General features: G+C 41.3%; 1 protein-coding gene across 1 annotated transcript in view; it reads left to right on the top strand.

Annotated features, from left to right (window-relative positions):
- LOX (lysyl oxidase) overlaps nt 1-26,971 on the top strand; it is a 418,783-nt gene that overhangs the window by 361,907 nt on the left and 29,905 nt on the right. The window contains exon 4 of the mRNA XM_044060739.1: nt 14,702-14,858. Coding sequence (XP_043916674.1) covers nt 14,702-14,858 — 157 coding nt within the window. The remainder of the gene's footprint in view (nt 1-14,701; nt 14,859-26,971) is intronic.

Here is a 26,971-nt window from a genome sequence, read left to right as displayed (position 1 = left end):
CATTGGTTGATGTAATATATAAATATTCATGACACTGGACATTTGTGTTTAAGCTAATCACACTGAAGAAGGCTGTTAAGCCGAAACCGGTTTGTTATTTTCATTGCAGGACATTTTTGTTCTGTAATTTATATATATTTTTTTAGTAATAAAAGGACTTTGACTGCATATGCTGGCCTCTTGCGTTTCATTAATTTTAATCCAAACACACTACTTATATTCACATAGTTTCTACTGTACATAATGGAACAAATTATGATTCAATACCTAGAACTATCTAGACAAATTATTACGTTACTACAAGCCAACAAAAGTAATGATAAGAATGACAGTGTGACTGATTCACAGGTTGAACTCTTTACTATGCATACACCACCAGGGACTTCCACAGAAAGGCAGCTTAATTCTACTGTACCGAGAGTGGAAAGGAATAATACTTTGAGGGTGGACAACAATAATTTGAACTCTAACAGAGCAAGAGGGGTAGATAGTAGTAACAATACATCAGGAAGGTCACTATTTGATATAGAGAACTTCTTAGTACCCCCAGTTTTGGGTGACACAACATCTAGGCTTCAGAACCCTGACTTGGGAACACTTAACTCTCAGGTATTGAAATTTGAAAAGCTAGCTAGGAAATATAAATCACTACAGATGGACAATGCTTTCCTAGAACGGTCTATTGAATTGAACCAAGTTCCTAGAGGCCTCAGGGTATTTAAAATTCCAATGGGAATCGAGGCTGATTCAAAGGCATATTACAACATACTAGAATTATTTGATAGAACAGGATTTGACTTGATGAGAATAATCATTAGGGACAATACAAGTAGACTTAATAATTTAAAGAACGAATTACTTACACTTAAACAAAGTATTATGAATGATTTACTTTTTGAAAGCAATAGAAACAGGTTTGAGAGGATTACAACTGACCTTGATAAGTTTGTAAAGGTCAGTACGGAGAGAAAACAAAAAAAGATTTTAAGGGACACTAATGAATACAAAGAAAAAAGAGCCTATCCTTCACCTAACACAAGAGAAAATCAAACTGAAGGGGGTACAAGGAGGGATACAATTCAAACTGAGGTGGGGGTTACTGAAGGGATGCATACTGACATTGAGGAAGAAGAAGTTTTTTTAGAGAATCAACCTTCATTGAGATGCTCAGATCGATTAAGAAATCGGGGCCACCCACCGGAACATTTGGATTAGAGAATGCCCCAAAGACAGGGGTTTCAGTCGGGAAACAACTGGAGGGGCAGGGGACAGAGGAGGAACAATTTCAACAGCAACATTTGGCACCACAGGTGAAACAAACACAATTGATGAAGGTTTTCGACCCCACCCCTAACACTGAGGATGGCCTATCATTCGATAATGATGTACCAGTAGGCACCTCTTCTGATGTATTAGCTACCACTTGGACTCAATTTTTGGAGACTAACATTAATGTGGGCCCCACTATAATGGGGGACAAGTCTTTTCACGTGTACAACTATTCAGATTTGGAGATATCTGAAAATCACTTAAGTTTAATGAAAAAGGGTTTTTCATTTGTTCCAAACTTCAAATATGACATTAGTAAATTACTCATCAATTTGAAGTTGTACACTAGGCAGTTAAATTTAATGTTGTTTTTTGGCAATAAACACCGTATTGATAGAGAGGCACAAATTTTTACACTTAAAAGTAGCAGTGTGTTTATATCACCATGCAATCCTTTGATATTAGCATTTGAATGTTTGTGTACCACTCAGATTAGGAGACTGATTGATAAAAAGACATCTATGGACAACAGAAATTTAACATCTGCCGAAGTATTTTGCTTAAAAGAACTTTTGTCTAGTAGTGATTATAGGGTTATGAAACCAAACAAAGGGGGAGGGGTAGTCATCATGACGAATTCTGATTATTCCTGGAATATGCAAAGTATTATACGTGATTCAAACACTTACAAATTAGTTTCCAAATTTGAAGTTCAGAAGGCATACACAAAGATTGACTAGCAACTTTATGAGTTCCTTTGTGAAGGAATAATCAATTATGATGAGTACAATTATATGCTAGTGGATCATCCAGTTATGCCCAGTTTATTCGGAATTCCCAAAATTCACAAAGACATCATTAATCCACCTTTTAGACCAATAGTGGCGGTGAGGGGATCAAAAACGGAACCTTTAGCAGCATTTGTAGATATCATGAATAAGAAGATTTTTGATGACATACCACACATATTAAAAGACTCATGGCACTGTTTGGATTGCCTTAGGACTTTGATACACATTTAGGGGAATTTTCGTTTGTAACTGTTGACATAACAAATTTGTTTTCAGTGATTCCCCATGACATTGGATTAGATTGGTTTGCTAGGAGCTTAGATAAGCACAGCGACATGCACCAGGTGAAGAAAGGTTTACTGGTTGACTTGATGCGGATTGTGTTGGAAAACAACTATATTGGGTTTGAAGGTGAATTCTATAGACAATCCACTGGGGTGGCTATGGGGCGCAAAATGTGTGCCCATTTATGCCAACTTAGTACTAGCCGAATGGGAGGAACAGTATGTATTGACATCTCATTATAGATCTAGGATGATTATTTATCTGAGATTTTTGGCCGACATCCTATTCCTTTGGAAAGGTACTCGAGAAGAGTTAGATGAGTTTATAGGTTATTTAAACAACACAACAACATTCTTGAAATTCACCAACAAGGCGGATAGAAATACCATTGACTACCTGGATCTACGATTATATATCAAAGATGGAAAGGTAGAATCCAATTTATTTAGGAAGAAAACGTATAGTAACTCATTTCTACACTATGACAGTTGCCACCCTTATTGTGTCAAGAAGAACGTGGCCAAAGGCCTGATGATTAGGGTGTCATGCATTGCAAGTGATGACAATAGATTTTTGGAAGAACTGGAGATATTAATTGATTTGTTTGTCCAAAGGGGTAACCCCATGGACGTGCTTACTATAGTTCAACAAGATATTATTAGAAGAAGGGCTACAGAATTCAGGCATATTCTGGTAGACAGTCAAAGGGTTGCAGGCAACAACAATACTAATAAACAAAGAGTGAGGAATATTCCAACTGGTATGGTCATACAACACAATTCCATGTCCATTGAAGTCAAAAATATCATCCAATGGACATGGAAAAGTATACTCCCCATAGATATGCAAGATACACTAGGGAAGTTTCCCCTTTTTATTAATAGCAGGGGTTTAAACATTAAAGAACACTTGGAGAGAACACCCATGTCCACTGGTCAAAGGCCTCCTAAAATGGCCAAATGTGGTAATTGCAAAGCATGCAAATATATTAATGATGGCCCATATATTTCAGTGGGGAATTTTAAGAGGACATTGAGGAGTCCTGGTTATTGCAATTGTAATACCAAAATGGTCATTTACGTGGCTACCTGTTTATCCTGTCCAGCCTTTTACATAGGTATGACCACAAGAAAACTGAGACAAAGAATCTTAGAACACAACATGGACATCAGAAACAAGAAATCAGCTAATTCCTTATACAACCACACAAAAGATTACACAAATTTCAAGAAATGTTTATTTTTTGTTATAGATAGATTATATACAAAGGACTTTGGGGGGTGATTACAAAACCATCTTGGAGGTTAGGGAATGCATGTGGCAGGTGCGACTAGATGCTAGCAGTGCACCTGGCATCAACGATACCCTATCTTTAGCATGTATATTGAAACATAAGGCTGCTTGTATTTAATATACACAAACAATAGAGAGTTTTTTGATTTTTTTTTTGTGTGGCTGTATTAGGGTTACATTTATGTATGGATTTTTCAACATACTCAATTTAATTTTACCCATTGTGTTTACTCATTTTCAATATTGTGTTTATATATATTGTTTCTATTAGAGGCACAATAGTACTGCAATCTTTACACTAGTACATTACTTTGGCTTTGGCATTAAAACACTTTGTACAAGTCACCATTACAAGAAAGGTTGGGTGTTTATAGAAATATAATTATGTATAACCAGCTTAATGACAGTGTAAGGGTTAAAACCTGATGAATGGGAAGATGGATTTATTGTAATCAATTATCTACTGATTGTATTGTTAATTGATATGTGTATTTAATGGCTGTGATTAAATGTGGAAAACTGACTTTGAAGATGCCCTACAAGGGTGAAAGCGCTTAGTCGGTTACATTTAATGCTTCTAATAAAAGTCTTGGTGATTTTACTTTGGTATCACTAGTGTTTTTTACTTTTTACTAGTTCATATTCTTGTTGGAATTGCCAGGTCTAGGATATCGCTGCCCCTGGTGGGGGTGTGGAAAAGCTGATCCAAGGCGTTGGAATTTATGAATTTTTAAACCATTAGTACAAAATTGTAGAAGAGTTACTTATGACACCTTGAAGGCAAAACTTAACAGCCAGCTCCTGACAGCTATTCAGATGGGGAGACATGCCAAAATATGTGGGTATCTAGGGCTTCTTCAACAGGATCTGTCATCAGGAGCTATTCCTAACTGAGGACACAGTCTCCAAAAAATGGACTTTGGAGACCTATCCTTGATCTGTCAAATCTAAACAAGCTTCATTAAGTTTTCATATTCAGAATGTTGACTCTACAGGCCCTTCTGCCTCTCCTAAATGACCAAGAGAAGATGGTAGTCTTGAACCTCAGGGATTCTTACTCCACATTCTTATCCACATGGATCACAGACCTTTTCTGAGATTTGTGTAGGAAGACAGCACTACCAGTTTACTTCCTCACCCTTTGGTTTAATTACTGTACCCACAGTATTTGCAAATGTTCTACCTCAAGTAATTCTACACTGCAAAACCAACTGCTTTTAGATGTACCCCCCCCCCAACCTGGGTAACTGCCTAATTCAGGAACAACGCCAGTAGGAGGTGAGAAGGGCCTTGACTTACACCTTGGACTGCTTCCAGAGGTTGAGGCTGTCCCTGAACAAACCAAAGTCAAACATATCTCAAGCCATATCAGTAGTCTTTTTAGCAGCCCTGCTGAATTTTATAGTATCCAGGCCATCCCTTCTCCAGGAAAAACTGGAAGCCTTGACGTCATCTTCCAGGACATGGTCCAGAGTGCTAAGATTATAGTCACAGAATTCTTGTGGATCTTCAAACTCATGGCCTTAATCATTTTGATAGTCCCTATAGTCATGCTACACAGGATGAAACTTGATTGGTAACTAAAGAACATATGGGAACATATAAAAACAGCACAGCCTGTCCCTATAGAGTGCCATCCCCATATTACACCATGTAAGGAAGGAGTTACAATGGTGAGTGAAACAAGCACTCACAAACAACGGGGTACTTTTCAGACAGCCTGCCCTTACTTTACCAGAGATGCCTCAGACTTATCCTATGAGACACATACCCAGGATTTCAAAATTCAGGGGATGTAGAATCCCTTGGAACAAAAGCAATAGGGATCATGCCAGTTGCAGGCTTCTGCATAGCAGGAAGACACAACATTAGTATTGCAGTATTGACTACAAAGAACATATGACCAGACTTTCAGTTATTCAGGGCTTTCGGTCCCTTGTGGAAACCAGGGGTGTTCCATGTGATAACAGACTATATGGTACTTAAGCAAGTATGGAGAGACCCACTTATACCCCCGCATGCAGGCATGGGAGAGGGTTGAGATGTGGAGAACTTACTCTTGGATGGTCAGCAACAAATCCTCATGAGTGGATGTCTCGTTAGACCTAAATGTAAGGTGGAGGCAGACAGGCACATCATTTGCTTCCACAGAGAACAGAGAGCTGACGAAGCTCTGTTTCAGGGCACCACAAAAACATATGTGGGCAGTGAATGCTTTCTGAAAGAATAGAAGTCTGATGTATATCTTTATTAATTCCCTTCAATACTCTTACTCACTGAAATTATCCTGAAAGTAAGACAGAACAGGACAGACGTAAATGAAATTGCTTCATACTGGACTAGGCAACACTGGATGTTCTTCGTGTTTCATTGCTGCAGTCATCACCTGTGGGTTATCCCTGCTGTGGTAGCCCTCGTCCGGCCTGAATACTAGAGTCAATGTTTTTCTGCATCGGCTACTGTCGCTTGTTGACTGACACCAGGTCATCAGTGCTATAAAGCAAAGCAGCCGACGCCATTATACCAGTCTTTCTTGCCATGGAGCCCGTAGCAGAAGCAGCTCACAAGTGTGCCGGTTGGTCACTACCAGAATTACAACTGGAAATGTCTAAAGTTAAGTACCCCGTTGGGGATCCTTTTTTCTTGCACTAACCAATGTCCAAAAAAGTTAACAATTGTCTTGCTTGTGGAAAGCAGATCCCACACCGAGACTTCCATTCATACTGCATCACCTGTTTAGGCCCAGACCACAACGTCCCCTGTTGCCAGTTCTGTGCCGCCTTTAACGCGAGAACCATTCATTGTAGAGCTCTTATTGTAGATGGGTATTTTCAGTTTGTGAGGAAAGTCAAAGAAATAATGACCAACACTGTCCCCAACCCAAAAGAAGATACAATGAGCTCTTAGGTTTGGGATCCTTTTTTCTTGCACTAACCAATGTCCGAAAAAGTTAACAATTGTCTTACCTGTGGAAAGCAGATCCCACACCGAGACTTCCATTCATACTGCATCACTTGTTTAGGCCCAGAACACAACATCCCCCATTGCTGGTTCTGTGCCCTCTTTAATGCGAGAACCATTCATTGTAGAGCTCTTATTGTAGACAGGTATTTTCATCTTCCATCTTCGCATTCCGAAATGGCGTCCATCAGCCAACAATCCGAAGACATTCTGAAAAACGTAGAGATAAAGATGGAGACAGATCACACAAGACTAAGCCTTCCGATGATGCTAATGCTAAGCAGGTCATCAGTTCTCCGGAATTCAGTGAGGTGCTTTCACAACCCCTGATGCCCAATACGATATCTATGCAGGCCTCTATCGAGACTATTTCGGAGTCCAGTATGCCACAGAAATCTCCTTTGTCTTCCAAGCCTTTGGTTGTCTCTGCCTTGGTTGGGTCCAGAGCCACAATGCAGGCACCAGCTTCTGAAGAGGCCTTTTGCACTACCAATTCTAGACAAAAAAAGCAACGTCTTCTCATCTGACTACTGTTTCTCTCAGACTAATGGATACTCTTAGGCCTAGAAGCCAGGTCACTCCTAGAAAATCTACCTCTAGCCACCATCTTACTCCTGCTCCACCACCCCAAGCCTAAATGCTTAATATGGTGGACGATTCTATCTCCCTTGTCAGGGGTAGTCAGGCCACAACTTCTTAAAGGAAAAGACACCCTTCTCCTCAAATAATGACAGAGCAGGATTCTGAGGAATCTGATTATTCATGAGGATTCAGATGCAGAGGAATCCATTCCTTCTGCCTCCCCACCAGAAGACCTTTCCTTTGGGGAAACCACTGGGAATCTCAGGACTTCCCTCAGTCTAAGAAAAGACTGAGAGAGTTTCTAGACTTGCCCCACCACAGACCCTTGGCCATCCCCCCATCTTAGAAGTGGTGGATGATGTTTTCCATGAATCCAGCTTAGCCCCTGATGCCCTCCCACCTGCTCCCAGTAAACCTGACAGGTATTACATAGTACCAGATTCTTACAAATACCTGTACAGAAATCCTGCTACAGACCCAGAGGTCATTACACAGGGACCTAAAGGAGTAAGGCTAGTTCTGCAAAAAACCCTGTTTCTTCTGCCAAGGATTCCAGAGCTCTGGGCAGATGGGGTAAAAAAGTATACACCTCTGCAACCTTAGCTATCAGAGCACTCAACTGTCAGTTCCATATGTTAAAATATCAACAACGCACTTTGGAACTATTAAAGCAAAATATTTCTACCATTCCTGACTGTGCCAATTCAAAAGAGTTAGCAGATTTACTGCACTCTACTTGTCAAGTGGCCAAACATTCATTGCAGTGTGGATATGATGCCCTAGAAGCCTCAAGCAGGGCAACAGTGTCAGTATCTATCATTAGAATACATGCATGGTTGAAGAAACAACTTCTCCCTGATCATGTCAAGTTTAAATTAATTCATTCACCCTTGGATAAGGACCTCTTGTTTGGGGTAAAAGCAGAAGTGGTGCTTAAAAGATGGAAGACAAAGCAAAATCTATGCAAACAGTAAAAGATTTCTTTCAGGTTCAACCTCCTAGATTCATCAGGAATTTTTCATCTAAGCACTGGTCCTTTCTTGCACCTAGCAGACAGGGGCAAGCTAAGCCATGCAGGGACAGACCACCCAGGCCCTTTTCCCAGGGGCAGCAGAGAACCAAACAGTGGACCACTTCTGCCCCCAAGGCAGGGAGTTCTAAGCCATCCTTCTATGGCAAAAGCTCTCAATGACTCCCTCTCCCCCCGCCCTCTTTTCACTCACCAAAAGCTAAGAGAGAAGGCTCTCCCTCTGCAAAGAAAATTGGCTTTCTGTAACAAAGGACCAATGGGTCTTAAAGATCATTTTTCAGGGATAGAAATTCGCTTTCAACGAACTCCCAATTCCAAGAGGGTACCCAGACTTACCTAGAAATCAGCAGGCAGAGGCATTGAAATAACTCCTAAGTCTCATATCCCAGGAGCAGTAGAAACCTGTTCCCACAGATCAAACAGGCAAAGGCTTTTATTCCAAACTACTCCTTGTTCCCAGAAAAGAGGGCACTTGGTGCCCCATCCTGGATCTATCCATTCTGAACACCTCCCTGGTGGTCCCCAAATTGAAAATGCTAACATTGCAGCAGCTGCTGCCTATGCTGACAAAAAGTGCCTGGTTAGTGACCCTAGACCTACCTCCACATCCTCATAATGGAATTCTGCAGGAAATTCCTGCACTTCAGAGCAGGATCACAACACTTTCAATTCTCTGCGCTACCCTTTGGCTTATCTACTGCTCCCAGAGTATTCACTAAATGCTTAGCCCTGGCCATAGCATTTTGCAGACAGAGAAATATACAGATTTACCCTTATCTGGGCAACTGCCTCATTCAGGCAGAATGCAAAGAAAAGCTGCTGCAGGACATCCTCTTTGTCAAAATCCTCCTATCTTCCTTAGGGTTCACCATCAACATGAAGAAATCAAAGTAAACATCCTCCAGGAGGATCATTTTCTTGGGAGCACTGCTGGACACAGCATCTCAAATGGCCTTCCTATCCCCAGAAAAGCAGAGCTTCCTGCCTCTCTATTTTACCCAGCTGGCTTCCAGAAGTCACCTCATGGTGAGGAAGTTCCTGCAAGCCTTGGGGTACATGGCATCCTGCATCCTTCTAATACCTCTTGCCAGGCTTCACATGAGAAAACTTCAGTGGTACCTAAAGAACCTTTGGTGTCAGTACTCTCAGCCTCTAGAGACCTCTCTTCCTCTGATCCCCCTGTATAAGGGCTGAGTTTCCCTGGTAGGCAGGGACCTGTGCCATGAACAAGGGTCTTCCCTTGATCCTCCACTCTACGAGGCAGACCATCACCACTGACGCCTCAGATATTGATTGGGGAGCTCACCTAATAGGCAGGTACACCCAAGGTCTTTGGGATGCCCAGCACCTTCCCTTACACATCAGTCAGAAGGAAATGATGGCAGTACAAAAGGCTCTGACATCCTCCAAACCCCATCTGAGGCCAGGGGTTCTCCTTATCAAAACTGACAATACCACAGTAATGTGGTACATCAACAAACAGGGAGGGACCCAATCTTACCCTCTGTGCAGGCTAGCCATGAACCTCTGGTGGACAGCCTCCTCCATGGGATTACACCTAATAGCCCAGTACCTACCAGAGATCAACAACACCCTGGCAGACCACTTAAGCAGAAACTTACTGGACCCCCCATGAATGGCAGCTCCACAGAAAACTCTTTTTGAAAGTCACTCAGGAGTGGGGGACTCCATAGGTGGATCTCTTTGCTTCACACCTCAACCACCAGCTAAAATAATTCTGTACCAGGGAATATCACCACCTAGTGTGGAAGGTGGATGCCTTGACCTTCCTCTGGAACTCACTCTTTGTGTACACATTCACTCCTCTGTCTCTTATTCCCAAGGTACTGATCAAGATAAGGGAGGAGAGACCAAAGGCCATCCTCATTGCTCAAGATTGGGCCAGACAGCATTGACACCCCTTACTGCACAGCCTGACATCACAGTCTTCCAGGCAGCTTCCCCTGATCACAGGCCTCTTGACTCAGGTGGGAGGGGAAATGCTGCATCCAGACTTTCAGACTCTCAAACTGTCAGCATGGCTAATACTCTAAAAGCAAACAAGGAGCCCCTGTTAAGCAAACAGGTCCTAGACATTATCACAGAGGCCAGAAGGCCCAGCACCAGAAAATCTTATGCAGGGAAATGGAAAAGATTCTGCTCCTGGAGTCAGTCCAGAGGAGGCAGTTCCTCACAGCCTTCCATCCCTCTTATCCTGAACAATCTAACAGAGTTAATCAATAGTGGCCTCTCCTTCTCTTCTATTAAAATCCACGCCTCAGCCATTCAGCTCATTTTGATACAGACTAGCTCCTTTTCTCACATCCTTTAATTAAACAATTCCTCAGAGGGGCTTCTAATATCAGACCTCCCAGAAGGCCAACCATGTCAGCCTGGGACCTGAATTATGTTTTGAAAAAACTAACCTTACCACCCTTTGAACCTGCTGCTTCAGCAGAACTGAAATAGCTCTCCTAGAAGACTGCTTTCCTACTAGCCATCACCTCTGCCAGAAGAGTTTCACAACTTCAGGCACTGATGGTCATTGAGCCTTTCATCATTTTCCATGCAGACAGGGTCTCCCTGAGGACTAACCCCTTCTTCATGCCCAAGGTGGTATCTAATGTGACTCAACCAGGCCATACATCCACCCACCTTCTTCCCTAACCCTCAAAACAAGGGGGAAAGAATTCTCCACTCACTAGACGTGCACAGACAGCTCAGATACTACCTGGACAGCACTGACCCCTTCAGGAAAACAGACCATCTTCTTGTCAGCTTTCCCCCAGGGGAAGAGGGGAAGCCCATTTCCAAGCAAACCATTTCCAAATGGATATCACACTGTATCCATTTCTGCTACAGATTACATGGGAAACTACTCCCTAAGTCTATTCATACCCATTCCACTAGGGCAGCCTCCACTTCCACAGCATTCCCCAGAGGAGTTCCCACCAGGGACATCTTGGAAGCTGCCACCTGGACTTCTGTCAATACCTTTACAAAGCATTACCACCTACCTCCTTTCTCTAAGGCTAGGGCAGGGTTTGCCTCTGTAGTTCTGCAGGGCATGCTTACCCATGCCTAGGTCTCTAACTAATCCTTCTGTCCCTCTCCTCAGCTTTGGGAATCCTCCCACAAGTGATGACTGCAACAGTGAAACACGAAGAACATAGTACAGTTGTGTACACCTACCATAAATGTAGATGTTCAATAGTATTCACTGTTGCAATCCTGGTTTCCCTCCCTCCTCCCCCCTTATATCTTCTTTCCTTAGGGAGACATAAGCTTCTTACGGTGACTTTTAGCCACAGGACCACTTTACCATATTTCATTGGGCTTCTGACTGGTTAGGGCAATAAAAGCTGATGTAATGGCATCAGCTGCCTTGCTTTGTAGCACTGACAACCTGATGTCAGTCAACAAATGACAGCAGCCGACGCAGAAAAACATTGACTCTGGTATTCAGGCCGGCCGAGGACTACCACAGCAGGGATAACCCACAGATGATGACTGCAACAGTGAAGACACACGAACATCTACATTTATGGTAAGTGTACACAACTGTACTTTCTCCTTTCTCCTAGAGATGGTAAGAGAGAAACCACTCCTATTTCCCCAGCATGTGGATCTCTTGATACAGTGCAGGGGGTCACTGGCACATCTAAACCTTATATGAATTGCAGTGGGGATGTGACTCAGTTGTCAGGAACTTGGATACCTATGTTGATAATTAACTCTCCTTAGACCACTGTGTCGCTGTTGTGGTTAAAAAAATCCTTTTACCTTACAAAACTTGTCTTTCATGGTATCTTCTTAAAGTCAAAGCTACTCATAGTCCCACACTGTTCTTCCCTTATTAGGCTGATCACTGAATATACTGCATCCTTTGGCATGTACCTCACTGTACACCTAAACAAGCATGAGAAACCTCAATGTTTCATCCCCCAAATGGTCTCCATTCTTAGTACTTGTAGTTACTGTGAAATTAGAAGATTTAGCCCTCTAATTAGCCTCATAGATGCTCCTTAGGATTGCTCTTTGCTTAGCCTTCTGTGCTATGAATGACCCTGCACTCTAAAATCCATCATCTAAATAAAACTAGTGCTAAGGCAAACACATGCTCTTGAGACCTAAATCTATACCACATTAACAATACCAACTGCCATGACATGCACCTTATCAATTGTACCCTCTAGTTCTGGAAGACTATCTCTAATATATATAAAGTAGAGCACCTCCCAGGTAACCTTTAAAAACTACCATGGATTAATTTGTAATAAGACAATTACACATTTTCAGCTGGGATATGTGGTGAAAATCCACCACTACTGGATGGCATGGGTCAACTTCTCAATGGTCTCCTTGGCTGTAAACTTAGAACCAATGAACATATAACAATCAAATACTATATTTGTGTGGCTGCATGTCTGATAGATATGATAGTCTTGTTGGGCATATGTGATTAAAAATTTTCACATTTAGACTTTTCTGTTTGGCACTACAGGCTGAAACAAAAAGGGCAAAAAAACGGAAAGTCACTGTTTCAAATTCCTTCGAGTTACAGTGATTCTGGAGTTCATTCTACTATGTACTGCATGATGAGACATAACCCCCTCCCCCATGAATGTGGATTACCACCCACAGTAAAGTGATATTGCATTTCTTTTTAGGTCATCTTAGTTAGGCCTGCTACCATTTAAGCCTTCTTTTTTTCATACATGTAACCGATTTTATTGATGGTTTGTGGTTGTAGTTTTTCTCATTTTATTTTTGTTGTAACAAAATACGTTCAAATGTCACTTCTTAGTAAATCATTACTTGATTAAGTCTGTTATACCTCGCAACCTGTTATTTTTTGATATCATTAATCCTCTATGATTTGCCAGAAACCACAAATGTTATGAGGGACAGACCAAAAATAAGATGGAAAATTCTGGACATTCTGTGAGCAGTATGAAGCTTAGTGGAATGGAATGGTAAAGCCTGCAAAATTTATCTGGAATGAAAAGGGCACTGAGTTGCAAGTTTTTATATTTTTATAATATTCATGTAATTATATTAATGAATCACAGGAGTTTCATTTTCATTATGGATTTTTATAGATCTGTTAATCTGAAAAATCAGTTTATTGATTATTTAGAGAAAAGTATTAGAGAAAGCAATACCTTGATTTTAGCTTTTGATATTGTTCCTTATGCCACAATATTACTCGTATAAAGTACTTGCTATGGTTAAAAACTGGATAAGCATATCACCTCAATGACAAAGCCATATATTTTATTAGAAATAAAAAATGTTTACCTGCCTGTATTCTTCAGGTTATTTTGTCTTTAGTTAACCAGCAGCCTCTTGAATGACTAGAAATAGTAACACATTATTATGCTTTGTAGCCTTTAACTAACAAGTGGAATGCACTAATCAGACGTACATGACAAAATGTAACAAATGGATGTTTATAACTGCCATTGCGTTCCCAAAGCAGACAGTGTGTTACATTCCCTTTACCACTGTTTGGCAATGGAAAGTTCAGATATGCAGTGTGATTCCGTATAACATCTGACTAAGCAATGTGTTGATTCATTCTTTCTTGGAAGATAATGATGGCTGGCAATGTGATGACTCACCTCCAATGAATAGCTTCATAATTTTTCATCAGTAATGTTCTCATAGCATGCCTTTTTTCAGGCAGTTAACAGGAATAAAAACCCTAACAAAGGCTGTGCATTCTAAAGTACATAAAAAGAAATGCAGTAACTTGGACTTTTAAGAATGCATCAATATTATTACAGATGAAACATAAGGATAGTTCCCCACCTATGGTTAATCATTGGAACTCATCATGGAAAATATTTTTTTCTTTTTATAACCAGTTGCTGAGAAATGCAGTCTGCGCTATTGATTTTGTCTGGCACCTAAAGTTGCAGTTATAGTGCTACAGACAAAAATTGTGTTATGAAAAGATAACAACAGATACATGGCCAGATTCCGAAAGAGCTGCTCTCAGTGTAATTCTGTCCTGATTCCAAAAGACTTATTCGCTCTGTAAGTGACTTACTTTGGTGTAAGGCATGTCTATTAACAGGCTTATACCAGGGGCCATACTGAAAAAGACCTGCTCTAAGCTTGCTCTCAGTGTAAGTCTTTTGGAACTAGGCTTGATGTCTACCCCCCCCCTACACACACACACACACACACTCTCACACCCATGTACGCATGCACACACACATGCACACACAAACACATTCTCACACATGAGCACGCACACATGCACACACACACACACACAGATGCACGGACATGCACACACACACACACACACACACACACACACACACACACACACACACACACACACACACTGCAAATGAGCACTGCAAAATTCTTTATGTTACAACAGTGACTTTACAGCAAAATAAACCATTTTGTTTGTAGAATCTGTGGATTATTACAATTGTATTGCGCGCTAACTGCAAATCTTATGTCCCAACAGGCATTACCACAGCATGGATGAGTTTAGCCATTATGACTTGCTGGATGCAAACACAAACAGAAGAGTTGCAGAAGGGCACAAAGCTAGTTTTTGCTTAGAAGATACTTCTTGTGATTATGGATACTACAGAAGATATGCGTGCACATCCCATACCCAGGTAATCTTATTCTGAATACTAGATATCAGTTACAATGGGGAGAACCATTACAAATGCCTCTTACTACCGGAAGAAGGACTTTTAAATATTTGCTGTGGATGCTGTTGCCCTCTTGCAATGTGGAAACAGTTCCATAAGGAGATCAGAGCCTAAGTACAAATCAAACTGCTACTTAAGCATTAAATTTGATGTGGCCATCAAAGCCTAACCCTGAACAAACTTTTGAATATTGAAGTTCTGTTTAATGCGTGTTTTTCTTCCAGTTCACATTTTTAAAACAAAAATACAACACGCACACACACACACACACACACACACACACACACACACACACACACATGCATAACCTACTATGATGTGGACATCCTCCAAGAGGGTCTCACCCAAACAAATGACTGGTGCCAGAAACATGGCCTCAAGCTGAATACCAAAAAATGCATCATCATCCCCTTTGAGGAAAGTGACATCCCCACAAATTATCACATTAATAAAAACATCCTAAGCATGCAGTCAGTTGTGAGGGATTTGAGCACCCAGGTTGATAGCAACCTGACTTTTGACCACCATATTGCTTCCGTTATACAGAAAGCCTCTACATGGCCCACCTCATAAGTAAGGGTATTTCATCCAAGGATAAGAATGTCATAACATCCCTGTATTCTTCCCTTATAAGGCCCATTATTGAGTACAGCACCCCATTTGGCATGTACCTCGCAAAGCAAATGCAGCAGCTGAAGAGACCGCAGAGGTTCCTCAACAGGAGAATCCAGGGCCTCAAAAATCTGTCATATACAGATAGGCTAAAAGCCCTATCCCTCTACTCAGTTTCATACGGACTCCTCAGAAGTGACCTCTGTCTGGCATACAAGGCGATCTCGGACCCCACCTCGATGGGACTGCTGCATATCCCCAAGTCAAGCTCCACTCGAGTAACCCACACGGGCAGCGTCAACCTGGTCTGTGATATCAATAGAACTTGTTGGTGGGACAGATTTGTGTCCCAGAGACTCCCCCAGCTGTGGAATAAACTCCCTCTCCATGTCAAGCAGAGTGCATCTTTACCCCTTTTTAAACACAACCTGGATAACTGGATGGGAAACAGAAAATACACCCCTGGGATTCCACCCGTGTCCCTACTGGACAGGGGCATTGGGTGCTGACTTGTCTAAACATGGGCTAAATTCTTGGCTAGGCTTATAAGGGCCTCAGGACCAATAGCCTAGTAACTTCATATGATCCTAACTTCCTATGATCCTATCTGCATACTCTTCTTGTCTTCATAGAGTTTCTCACCAACCACAGTACTTCTATTCCAGTTCTTTATTTAAGGTTACCAATAAAGATAAAGAAAACTTCTAGTGTTCAGCTGCCTTATCCATATTTTAGTGCTGTCATTAGTTCAGGGGCTACCCATTCACATTCCAACCCCTACACTTTATAATGATTTCTTTGATGTGAAGTGCACCTTGTCATTGTCACGGTCTTAGCAGGTAGCACATTCTCCTTTGATAGAGGGAAGATCTGAAGGTTGTGGGTTCTATCCAGGTATTTGGATTAGTGAACCAGCGTTGACATTGTAGTAATGCAGTATTGGGGGGGGGGGGTGCTGCACTTCTAAGGTGCCATCCTTGTGGATGACAGATTAAACCAGTGTCCTAGCTGATTGAGTTGATGGTAGGAAAGGGGAATGTAAAAGATCCCACGGCACATATTGGTTCTTTATTTATACATTCCCGCTGTCACATAAATTATTTATAGTCTTAATCATTTCCTTTTCTTTTATCTTCCCACTCTTGTTGTCATAGCCAAAATGTATTCACTTAATATTTATTCCTGTTTCCTATTATACAAAAGTCTCTTTCCATAAACACCAATAATATTTGAAAACAATAGAATATTACCACTATCCTGGCCAGATTATGTTTAATCAGCATAAATACCACCTTGGGTCTCACCTGAAAATAGACCATGCCTAGTTAGACTGATCCTGTGGAAATAAAACAAATACACTCTGTAATTTTCTGACACAATCTACTTGTATTGTTTCCTTTAAAGTCTAGTGAAACAAATACTCTCTAAGCCATTGTTTTGCCTGATATTTCTGGGTATGTAGTAGCATATCAGCCCCCTGATCTATGCTCACTAAACACTCTTCTCTGATATCTAAGCTTGCATTATCTAGTATCCATTTGTAATGTTTTTTATGGTAATGTGACACAATCATTGCCTTCTGATTATTAATCCCTTCTGAGAATTTATCTATCAAAAAGTATACGCCTCCAATGCTTTTTGCCACTAAACTTGAAAAATGGAATACAGTGCCTTGATAGTATAATCCTTTTATTTCCCAGTTAGCAGTTATGTTCACACACTCCTGGCACATCCCTCTGCAATGTCAGTTATGTAAAATAATGAGCCACTCTATGGCCAAAGACACTGCTTGCTGATCAGATTGGAAAATTCTCCTGGATTAATTAAGGTAAAAACTTCAGTGTGGGTTTATATGTAAAAGTTTGACAGCTGCTTTGGCCTAGGTAAAAATGCAATGTTTTTAGAGTACATAAAATAAAGAAACAAAAAATTACATGTTTATCTGGCCACAGGTCTTAGCAAATTCATTTACAAAAAAAAATAAGAAATGGGTAATCATTTGACATGTCTAGACCCGCTAGAGCGAGTCAGAAAAATGCAGAGACTGTATGGCTGAAAGACTGGACTTAAGTATTCAAGGGGGGGGCTTACCCCCACGAAAAGAAGTTTTAAGGAGAAGAGCAATTTTCGAGATTTAACCTTCTCCAGTTTTTCAGTCTTTTTTCTCGGCCTTTTGGCACTCTGCATTTCAATTGCTTACATTTCAATAGGGAGCAGAAGAAATGTGTGTGTGTGTGTGTGTGTGTGTGTGTGTGTGTGTGTGTGTGTGTGTGTGTGTGTGTGTGTGTGTGTGTGTGTGTGTGTGTGTCTGTGCAAACTTCACAGTACACAAAGACATATGTCAGAGTGGTACAGATTTAGGGGTTGATATCCCTTATATCTACAGACTTAGTGCTGTCATAAGTAAAATTAAAAATTAAAGTTCCATGGGCCAGACAGCATGCCTGGTGGTTTCTTACACAGAACCATAGGAAAATTAACTAAATCCCTATTAATCATAGTAAACAAAATGGCTGCATGTTAATGTGTCCCTGATCTGTAGTAAATGGAGTGTCACCACAGAAATAAACGATTTTTGGCCATCAGCCTGGCCAGCATTCTATTTAAAATCGTAGAGAGGGTCATAATGGAGCTTATTTAGAATGACAGAGGAGAGACCTGCTTCTTTTAATTATGATATCTTCCTTTTTTTAATTTCTCCAAATGTTTTAGGTTTCTAAATCATGACAAGAATGGACCCAATTTCTGAGTCATGGTACAACTGAAGTTCAGTAGGCCCTGAATTGCCTTGACAAAGTAAGGCCTTACTAAGATTAATGCTACTGGTTGACAGAAAAAGCAATTACTAGAAAATGAAAATTGAAATTTAAACCAAATGTAATTGAAGTACTGAATATTGTAAAGTTGACAAAAGATCTGGAGGTGGGATCCTTAGAAAAAAGAAAGAGTAAGTTATGTAGACATAAATGGAATCAGTGGGAACAATAAACGCAGAATAATGTTCAAGAGGAGGAAGAATTGAACAATTTATCTAATACTGGAGTAGAAAAGTATATATTGCATGAAAAAAATACTGTGGTTTGTATTTTTTATATTAATGCATGTGCACCTGTGTCGCTGTTTTAGTTCTGATTTAATAAAGATGTTTATAAAAGTAATAATAATAAAAATAGAAATTAGTATTTTTTCAGCCTTTGATATTTCCAAGAGTGCTTTTCTCAGAAACCACTATGTACCCAGAATTGCCTCCTTCTGCAGTTTATACAGAGTTATATGCACTGGCAGCATGTTTAAGTTGCTTGAAATTCTTTTTTATTAGCTGTTTTGCACCTACTATTATTGGAACTATTTGAGTGTTTTTATCCCATATTATTCTAATTTCTGCTTGCTTGCCCAGGTCTCTCAGTACATAGGACACTGAAATTATTTCTGGGCATAGCTGTTTCTTAAGTCATCTTTTCTTTAATATATGTTTTACTTGCTTCTACTTTATTAGCTATTAGTATTGGTTCCCATGTGATTGGAACATCTTCATTTTCAGTATGCTTTATGGCTAATGTTTCCAGTGATTCATAGCTACATGCTGTTGCAGTGTTTGCACAATCCTTAATGCAAGATTCTTGCCATATTGTTCTGCCACCTTTCAGTATACAGACAGACCCTCATCGAAAAGTATATTACAAATAGCACCAAGACGTGGAACTGTTTCTAGTTCTGTATTGCAGAACCTACAGTTGTCTGTATCTCCCACTTTTTCTATAGACTTCATAAACCAATATGTATGTACCCCACTGACCTGAACCACCATTATTAGCTTTTCATCTTCTCCTTAACTATTCATGTGCCAACTTTTGATCAATATATGGTTGTTCCAATTCTTTATACTTCCTACTATAATTGTGGGCTTTCCAATTTTCTTTTCTTTTTTTTTCTGGTCCTGTTTTTTGTATTCTTTTTTTTTTGGGGGGGGGGGCACTTTATGTTGTTATCTGATTCTTATCTACTTCTGGTTTGATTTCTATTCCCACTGCTTTCTGAAATGCTTCTGCTAATCAAAGCAAATATGTCATCTTAGATTTGTTTTCTTCTATGTTTTGACCTTTTAGTGTATTTGGATCTGATAATGTCAGTAAAATGTGTATGCTGTCCCACAATTGCAGATCTATACATGTAGTCACTTTTGAGGATGCCAATACCTCCTTCAGTCCGATGGATATATAATCTTGCCATGCACTGATTTTTATATGTCATTTGATAAGTATGAAACATTTTTCTGTTTTTTTTGTCCAGCTGATCTAATTCTTTATGGAGCAAGTCAATCACACCAAAGCTGTAAGTTAGAACATGAAGATCAAACTGATTTATAGCTTGCACTTTATTCCTAGATGTCAAGGCAGTTTTCAGTATTAGCTTTAATGTTATGAAGCATTCTTAATTAAGCTTTATTCCTATTTATTCATTTTTATTGCTGCCATTTTATCTCTTCCCAGATATTAATACACACCGTCCAGTTCAAGTTCCTTTATATCATACACACTCCATGACATAGTGAGATAAAGCCCTGACTAAATTGCAGGTGGCCCGAGTTTGAGCAGCACCTCAGGGGCATGTAGAAATTAGTAGAGGAGAATGGGAGTGAGTGGCCACTGCCTACTTACCCTCCAGGGGTGAAAGAGGTGGCTCTGCGATACCACATGTGTGACCCCTAGTAGGAGCACTGGGTGTCTACCCCATCGAGCTCAAATCTATTGAGCTCACACTTTTGTGTCCACGTGACACTGTGAACCGAGGGGAACCTTTGAAGGGTATCTATAGAGGCGCTCAGAAAAAACCCTGAAGGAGAGGGGAGGGGAGGTTCTGCTGGGGAAAGGGTAGACCACCCCGCAGCACCAGCAGAGCTAGCCCTCTCCCTACAACTCAACTGTCACCACAAATGGATGAGCTCATGAGGGGATTCCTAGGCAGGAATGAATGAACCAATGGTTCTTGCCTGCCCGGAAATCCCTGACTTCCATGACCACAGAACAAATGGGCCAACTGGGCGAAGGTAGGAGAGCCATCAGATTTGGTCTTAAAGGGATAAAAAAGAAAGAAAAAAGGTCCATTGTATCATATTCCTGTTTCAGGTTGATATTTTCTTGGTCCATCAGTTTTCCTGCAATTTATGTTGACCAAATATCATTCATATATCATCTGAAAAACATTAAACCATTTGTAGTTGTGCTTTCAGGTGCCTTTCTGCTGACATTTTCAATCATTCACAAAAAAGTATATTAGATGCCTTTGAACAAAAATCGGTACGCCTTGTTTGCTGTAGCATAGACTAGATTCAGGCCGGCTGGATCTAGCTTTGTTTGTATGAATTGTGCATATACCCAGGCCGTCTTTTTTGGAGAAGGTTTCTCTGTACCCTAGTGGCAGGACTGTGCAGTTAGAACTTGTCTGATTGAAGACTGCTGGAACAGAGTGCAGTTTTAAGCTTTTTAACTGGTCAATTGGGTAAAGTATTGTTTTGATTGTATCTGCTCTATTTTCTGGAAAAAATATATATATATACTTCTTTCTCGCCTTTCTGAACTAGTATAGTCCAGTTTTCATGTTATTGCTGAATCCAGGGTTGTGTTACAAGTTTCTGTGTTGCCATACCTTACTTGGATAAAAGGAAGTTTCTCTGTTCACCTGTGAGAGAGGGGAGCTTTGAGCAGGTTATCTGTCCCTGGAGGAGTGGTTTCAGCCCAGAAGCTGGTAGTTTATTGGCCTTTTTGGGCTAATTTTGATTGTATCTGCTCTATTTTCTGAAATAAAATATATATACTTGTTTCCCACCTTTCTGAACTAGTATAGTCCAGTTTTCAGGTTATTGCTGAATCCAGGGCTGTGTTACAAGTTCTGTGTTGCCATTACCTTACTTGTATAGAAGGAAGTTTCTCTGTTCACCTGTGAGAGAGGGGAGCTTTGTACCTATCTATCCCTGGAGGAGTGTTCCCAGCACAAGAATCTGGTAGTCTATTGGCCATTTTGGGCCAATTTCTAGCTCTTTCAAGTCCCCCTGTATAAAACCCACTTTAGCACGGCTTTGCGCAATTTTGCGCATAGCGCAGCATCGGGCAACGCCGCTTAATTGGGTTTAAACCATTCTCGGCTCCACAAAGTTTGCTCTTCACTTTTTCTCTTAGAACTGATCTAGTTCTCATAATAAACACCCTATTCCTACTCTAAAGCCTGGCACTTGCTTACTAAAGCAATTATATAATTCAGCACTAAACAATTAAAAGCACTACACCCTCACAAACTCCCCTTGAGTACTTTGTTCCCCATGGCCCTTTTTTCAATTATAAAGGAATTCCCAATACTATTCTAGCATGTCCAAAGGTCAGTTGTCAATCTCCTCTCTGGTCCAGCTGGTGAATCTGGGAATCTTGAGGCAATGTTACAACTGCCTCATGTACACAAACAACCCTCTCCTCCTCCCAACAAATTCCAACACATGTGAGAGATGCAACCATATAGCCAAACTGGAGGATAAGCTCTCTCAACTCAGTACTGGCGTAACCAGTCAGGAAGAGAAGGAAACCACACTCACTACAATTCCAGTCTCACATAGACCTACCACGACAGCAAACCAAACACATAAACACACAAAAACATATTCGGAGGCTCTAAATAAAAATCTACCTAAGCAACAGAGACCTCCAAAGCAGACACCCAAGCAACCGCTACCCCAAAACAAAACACATGCAACACATAGCTCACAAAGCCAGTGTGCCGAACAGTCACAGCCCTTAAGGCTAAACAACACACCTGATACACTTGTAATAGGTGAATCTATCGTCAGGCACACTGACGTCCCGCTCACCAGGCTGAACAAGGAGAAGGTCACGGTGAGCTGCCTGTCGGGCGCTAGGATCCGCCACATAACACAAGCACTCAGGTCACTCCAAGGCAAGTACAAATATGACTCAGTCATTGTCCATGCTGGTGTGAATGACTTGAGATGTACCTCCCTAGACTACATGAAAAGAGACATAGCGGAGCTCTCTGAGCATGTAGCCCAGGCCGGTATGACCCTGACCTTGAGTAGCATCTTACCCTCACCAAGAATGATGCCACAATATGAAGACAAGATGATCAATTTCAACAATTGGCTTAAGTATTGGTGTCATTCAAAGGGGATCCAATGCCTGTCAGCCTGGGATGACATGCTCGACAAGCGACGATGCTTCGCTAGGGACGGCTTGCACCTGTCACCCCTGGGCTTTCGGATATTGGCAAAGGCTCTTGCCACCCCCATAGTGCCTTTTTTAGGCAGGGCTCAAAAGACAAACCCACCTCCATAGGTATCACAAGCAATAAGAAACTAAGAGTAATGCTACTCAATGCCAGAAGTCTAAACCTCAAGATGCACGCACTCGAAACTCTCCTTAGCATGGAGAACATTGATATCTGTGCAGTAACAGAAACCTGGATCAAGGCTCTCGAGAGCACCCCAGCACTACCAGGTTATACCTCATACCATGTTTTTCGGCCCCAAAACTTGGACAGATCCACAAAAGGAGGGGAAGTATCAATATTCGTCAAAGATGCCCACACCTCCAGGTTGGTGACACAGCACAAAGCATCAGAGACTATCCATGTGCAACTAACAGTGGGTAAAACCGCCTTCCAGTTTATAGCCTGCTACAGACCACCCTCCCAAACCCAGGAACCCCACTTGGCCTTCCTGAGAACACTGGAAAATATGAAGGTCTCTCCAAACACCATTATATTGGGCGACTTCAACTACCCAAACATAGACTGGGAGCATTACTCTAGCTCCAACACCCTAGCCCAAAGGTTCCTAGAATTTATAAACTCAAATGCTATGGAACAGCTTGTTACCACTAACACAAGAGGGGAAAACATACTGGACCTGATCATCATCAACATGGGGACTCTATGCTCCAGACCAGAAGTGTATCCCTCACTGGTAAGATCAGACCATAAACTAATCTCACTAGATATTCACATCCTGACCCCAGCCCCTGCCCAGAAAACCACAGTGAAAAACTTCTCTAAAGCAAATTTCACACTCCTCAAAACCGAGGTGGAATCCTTCAAAGCCCCCGGGCCTGTCAAAAATATGGCCCAGACCACGGAATCCTTTATAAATGCATTCTATGAACACCTTCAGGAATGCATGGATCATGCAATCCCAAACAAAACCAAGACCCAATCCTCCAAAGGCAGGCGTCCTGTCTGGTGGACCCCAGCCATAAACAAACTATACAATAGAAGGAGGAAGCTACTACATGATAGAGCAAAATCCCAAAAAGGGAAGGCATCTCTGATCAGTATTAGCAAAAAACTACGGGCACTCATAAAATCGTCTAAGGCCAGCTTTGAGAGAAAAATTGCACAGGACACTAAGGATAATCACAAGGCTTTCTTTAGTTATGTTAGAAACCTGGGTGGGAATTCCCAGATATGCTCAAAATTAGTCCAAAATGACAAAAAATACACCAAACCCACAGACATTGCCAGCATCCTAGCTGACAGGTTCAGCGCAAACTTCTCCCCCCCTTCCCCAACAAAAGGGCAAATATCTATCCCAGCAGAGTGCTGCCACCCCTGACATCTCAGATGCTCAGGTAAGAGCCGCCCTCTCCAAAGCAAAAAACACAGCATCAATGGGACCAGACGGTGTCCCGGGCTGCATCCTAAATGAACTCCAAGAAGACCTAAACCCAAACATAAAACTACTGTTCAATCTCAGCCTTACTACAGGATATGTACCCAAAGAGTGGTGTACAGCAACAGTGGTCCCTCTCCACAAAGGTGGTGCCTCAACGGATCCTGGAAACTATCACCCCATAAGCCTGACTAGCTTGGTCTGCAAAGCTATGAAAGCATCATCATGGACCTCATAAATAAAGATATTGGGGACCTACAGACACTGGATCCTACCCAGTTCGGCTTTGTTAAGGGCAGATCCTGCCTCTTAAACCTGGTCGATTTCTTTGAAACAGTCACCAAGGCTATTGATGAGGGGAAGGTGGTCCACACAGCCTACCTGGACCTCGCAAAAGCCTTTGATACAATACCCTACTCGGGCATTATAGATAAGCTCACCAGCTTAAATATAAACCCCTATGTCACTAGATGGGTTACAAACTGGCTCAAGGACAGAACCCACATGGTTAGAATTGCTGGAGCCATGTCAGACTCCAAACCAGTTACAAGTGGCATCCCACAAGGCTCAGTCCTGGGACCTCTCTTGTTCGGTATATATTTCTCAGAGGTACAGGCCAACACGGAAGGACTGTGGCTGACCAAGTTCGCAGATGACTGCAAGCTGGGCGCCATAATTGACTCTCCAGCTGACACAAGCATCCTACAAAAGGGCCTCATAGAAACAGACAACTGGTGCCAGAGCCATGGCCTCAAGCTAAATGCCAAAAGTGTATAGTCATCCCCTTCGGCAAAAACAAAGTGCCCACAAATTACCACATAGATGGTAATCCATTAAGTATGGAAGAAGTTATTAGGAACCTGGGGACCCAAATTGATAGCAAACTCTCATTCGACAACCACGTGGCCAAAGTGGTTAGAAAATCATTTTATATAGCCCACCTAATCATGAAGGGATTCACATCTAGATCAGGGGAGGTCATCGTGCCTCTTTACTCATCCCTCATCAGGCCCATAATTGAGTACAATGCCCCTTTTGGGATGTACCTTACCAGACACCTGCAGCAACTGGAAAGACCCCAAAAGTACCTCACCAAGAGGATCAAAGGGCTCAAACAGATGCCATATGCTGCCCAGTTAAAGAAACTCCAGCTCTTCTCAGTGGCATACCGCCTGCTCAGAGGCGATCTGTGCCTGACTTATAAAGCCATGTCCAACCCGGAATTAATGGACATGCTGCACCTCAGAAAATCCAAATCCCATCGAGCTATGCGCTTGAGAGACTTGAACCTCAGCACTGAAATAAATAGGACATGCTGGAGGGACAGATTCATAACCCAGAGGCTCCCTTCACTCTGGAATAAAATCCCAGTCCAGGTTAGGCAGAGTCCCTTATTGACTCTCTTCAAGAGAAATCTTAATGAGTGGATGGGAGATCGTAGATTTACTCCGGGTATCTCTTCTGTGTCACTGTTAGACAGATGCATAGTATACTAACCTCGAAAAAGGGCAAAGCAAAATTCATTTTAAAATGGGTGGCGAAAGCCAAACACACTCTGGCTAGGCTTGTAAATGCCTTAGGGCAGATAGCCTAGTATGAACCATTGAACCTATGAACCTATGGAAGTTAAGTCGTAAACACAGGCTAGTCTACTAAGAAAGCAGATTAATGGGCTAAGGGCAAGACGAAACATCAGTGATAACAAAAAATAACCCTGGAATATCCTCCTTTGAATTCTTATCCCTGGGATAATAATTTGTCCTGTATCATGTTGTAAAGTGATTTGTCACTGTTTCATAGTCACTACTATGCAACTCATAAAAGTAAGGTTCATCTTATAAGTTTGTAAACATTCCATAATCCACACATATGGTATGCTGTCAAATGTTTTTTTTTTGTAATCTGTCTATGCCATTCTTAGGTTCTGCCCCTTTTGCATTTCTTTATAAATTATCTTTTGTTCCATATGATTTTCATTTGTTACCTTGTTGTTCTATCACAAGACTGATTTTTTTCTAAGTTACTGTACACTCTGCTGTATTAAGTCTAGTATATAATTTATATACTGTCGGAAGGCAAATTATTGTATTATAGAAAAATTTAAAAAATAAATGGTTAGGTCATAAAAGTGACAAGATCATTTAAGATCTAGGAACAGTTGAAGTTAAACCAGCTCCATTGCCATAGAAGGATAAAGCTCTTGCTACAACTCAAGTGACCTGAATTCATTTAGGGATCTACTAGAGCTAGCAGAGAGAAGATAGGAGTAATGCAGCATTACTGGATTGCCTTTCTATGGGGGAAGGATGTGTGAGCATATTACTTGGGTGTGCAGTCCTGTGGTAGAGTCCCCACAGTGAAGACCAAGAGTCAACATGTGAATACTGATTTCTAATGCAGCAGGGTGGCCTTGAGGAGCTACACCACCTATGGAAGTGAGTGGAAGGACCTTGGTGATGCCCACTACACCATAAGCCCTGGATAGTGTTGCTTGCAAAAATACACAAATTATTATCTTTAATGACAGCCTAAATGGTGACCTCTGTCAGGTGGTTATGAACGCAGATGAAGGGGAATGAATGGGCCATTTCAGGCAGAAGGTGAGAAAACATCTCAAAAAATTAAACTTTGACTAATGTGCATCTAGCAAAGAGGGCATGTTTAGTCAATCCGCCATTCAGCAAGATCATAATATCGCTTTACACCTTAGTAATCAGAACCATTATGAAACACAATACAGTATTTTGCCTTCAAAAAGGCTGTCTAAAACAACTTGAAAAGGCCCCCCTGTTTC

Source organism: Protopterus annectens, chromosome 2.part0 (genome assembly GCF_019279795.1).
Source record: "Protopterus annectens isolate FY-2018-M chromosome 2.part0, PAN1.0, whole genome shotgun sequence".
Lineage (NCBI taxonomy): Eukaryota > Metazoa > Chordata > Ceratodontiformes > Protopteridae > Protopterus > Protopterus annectens.
This window is presented reverse-complemented; position numbering and strand designations above follow the sequence as displayed.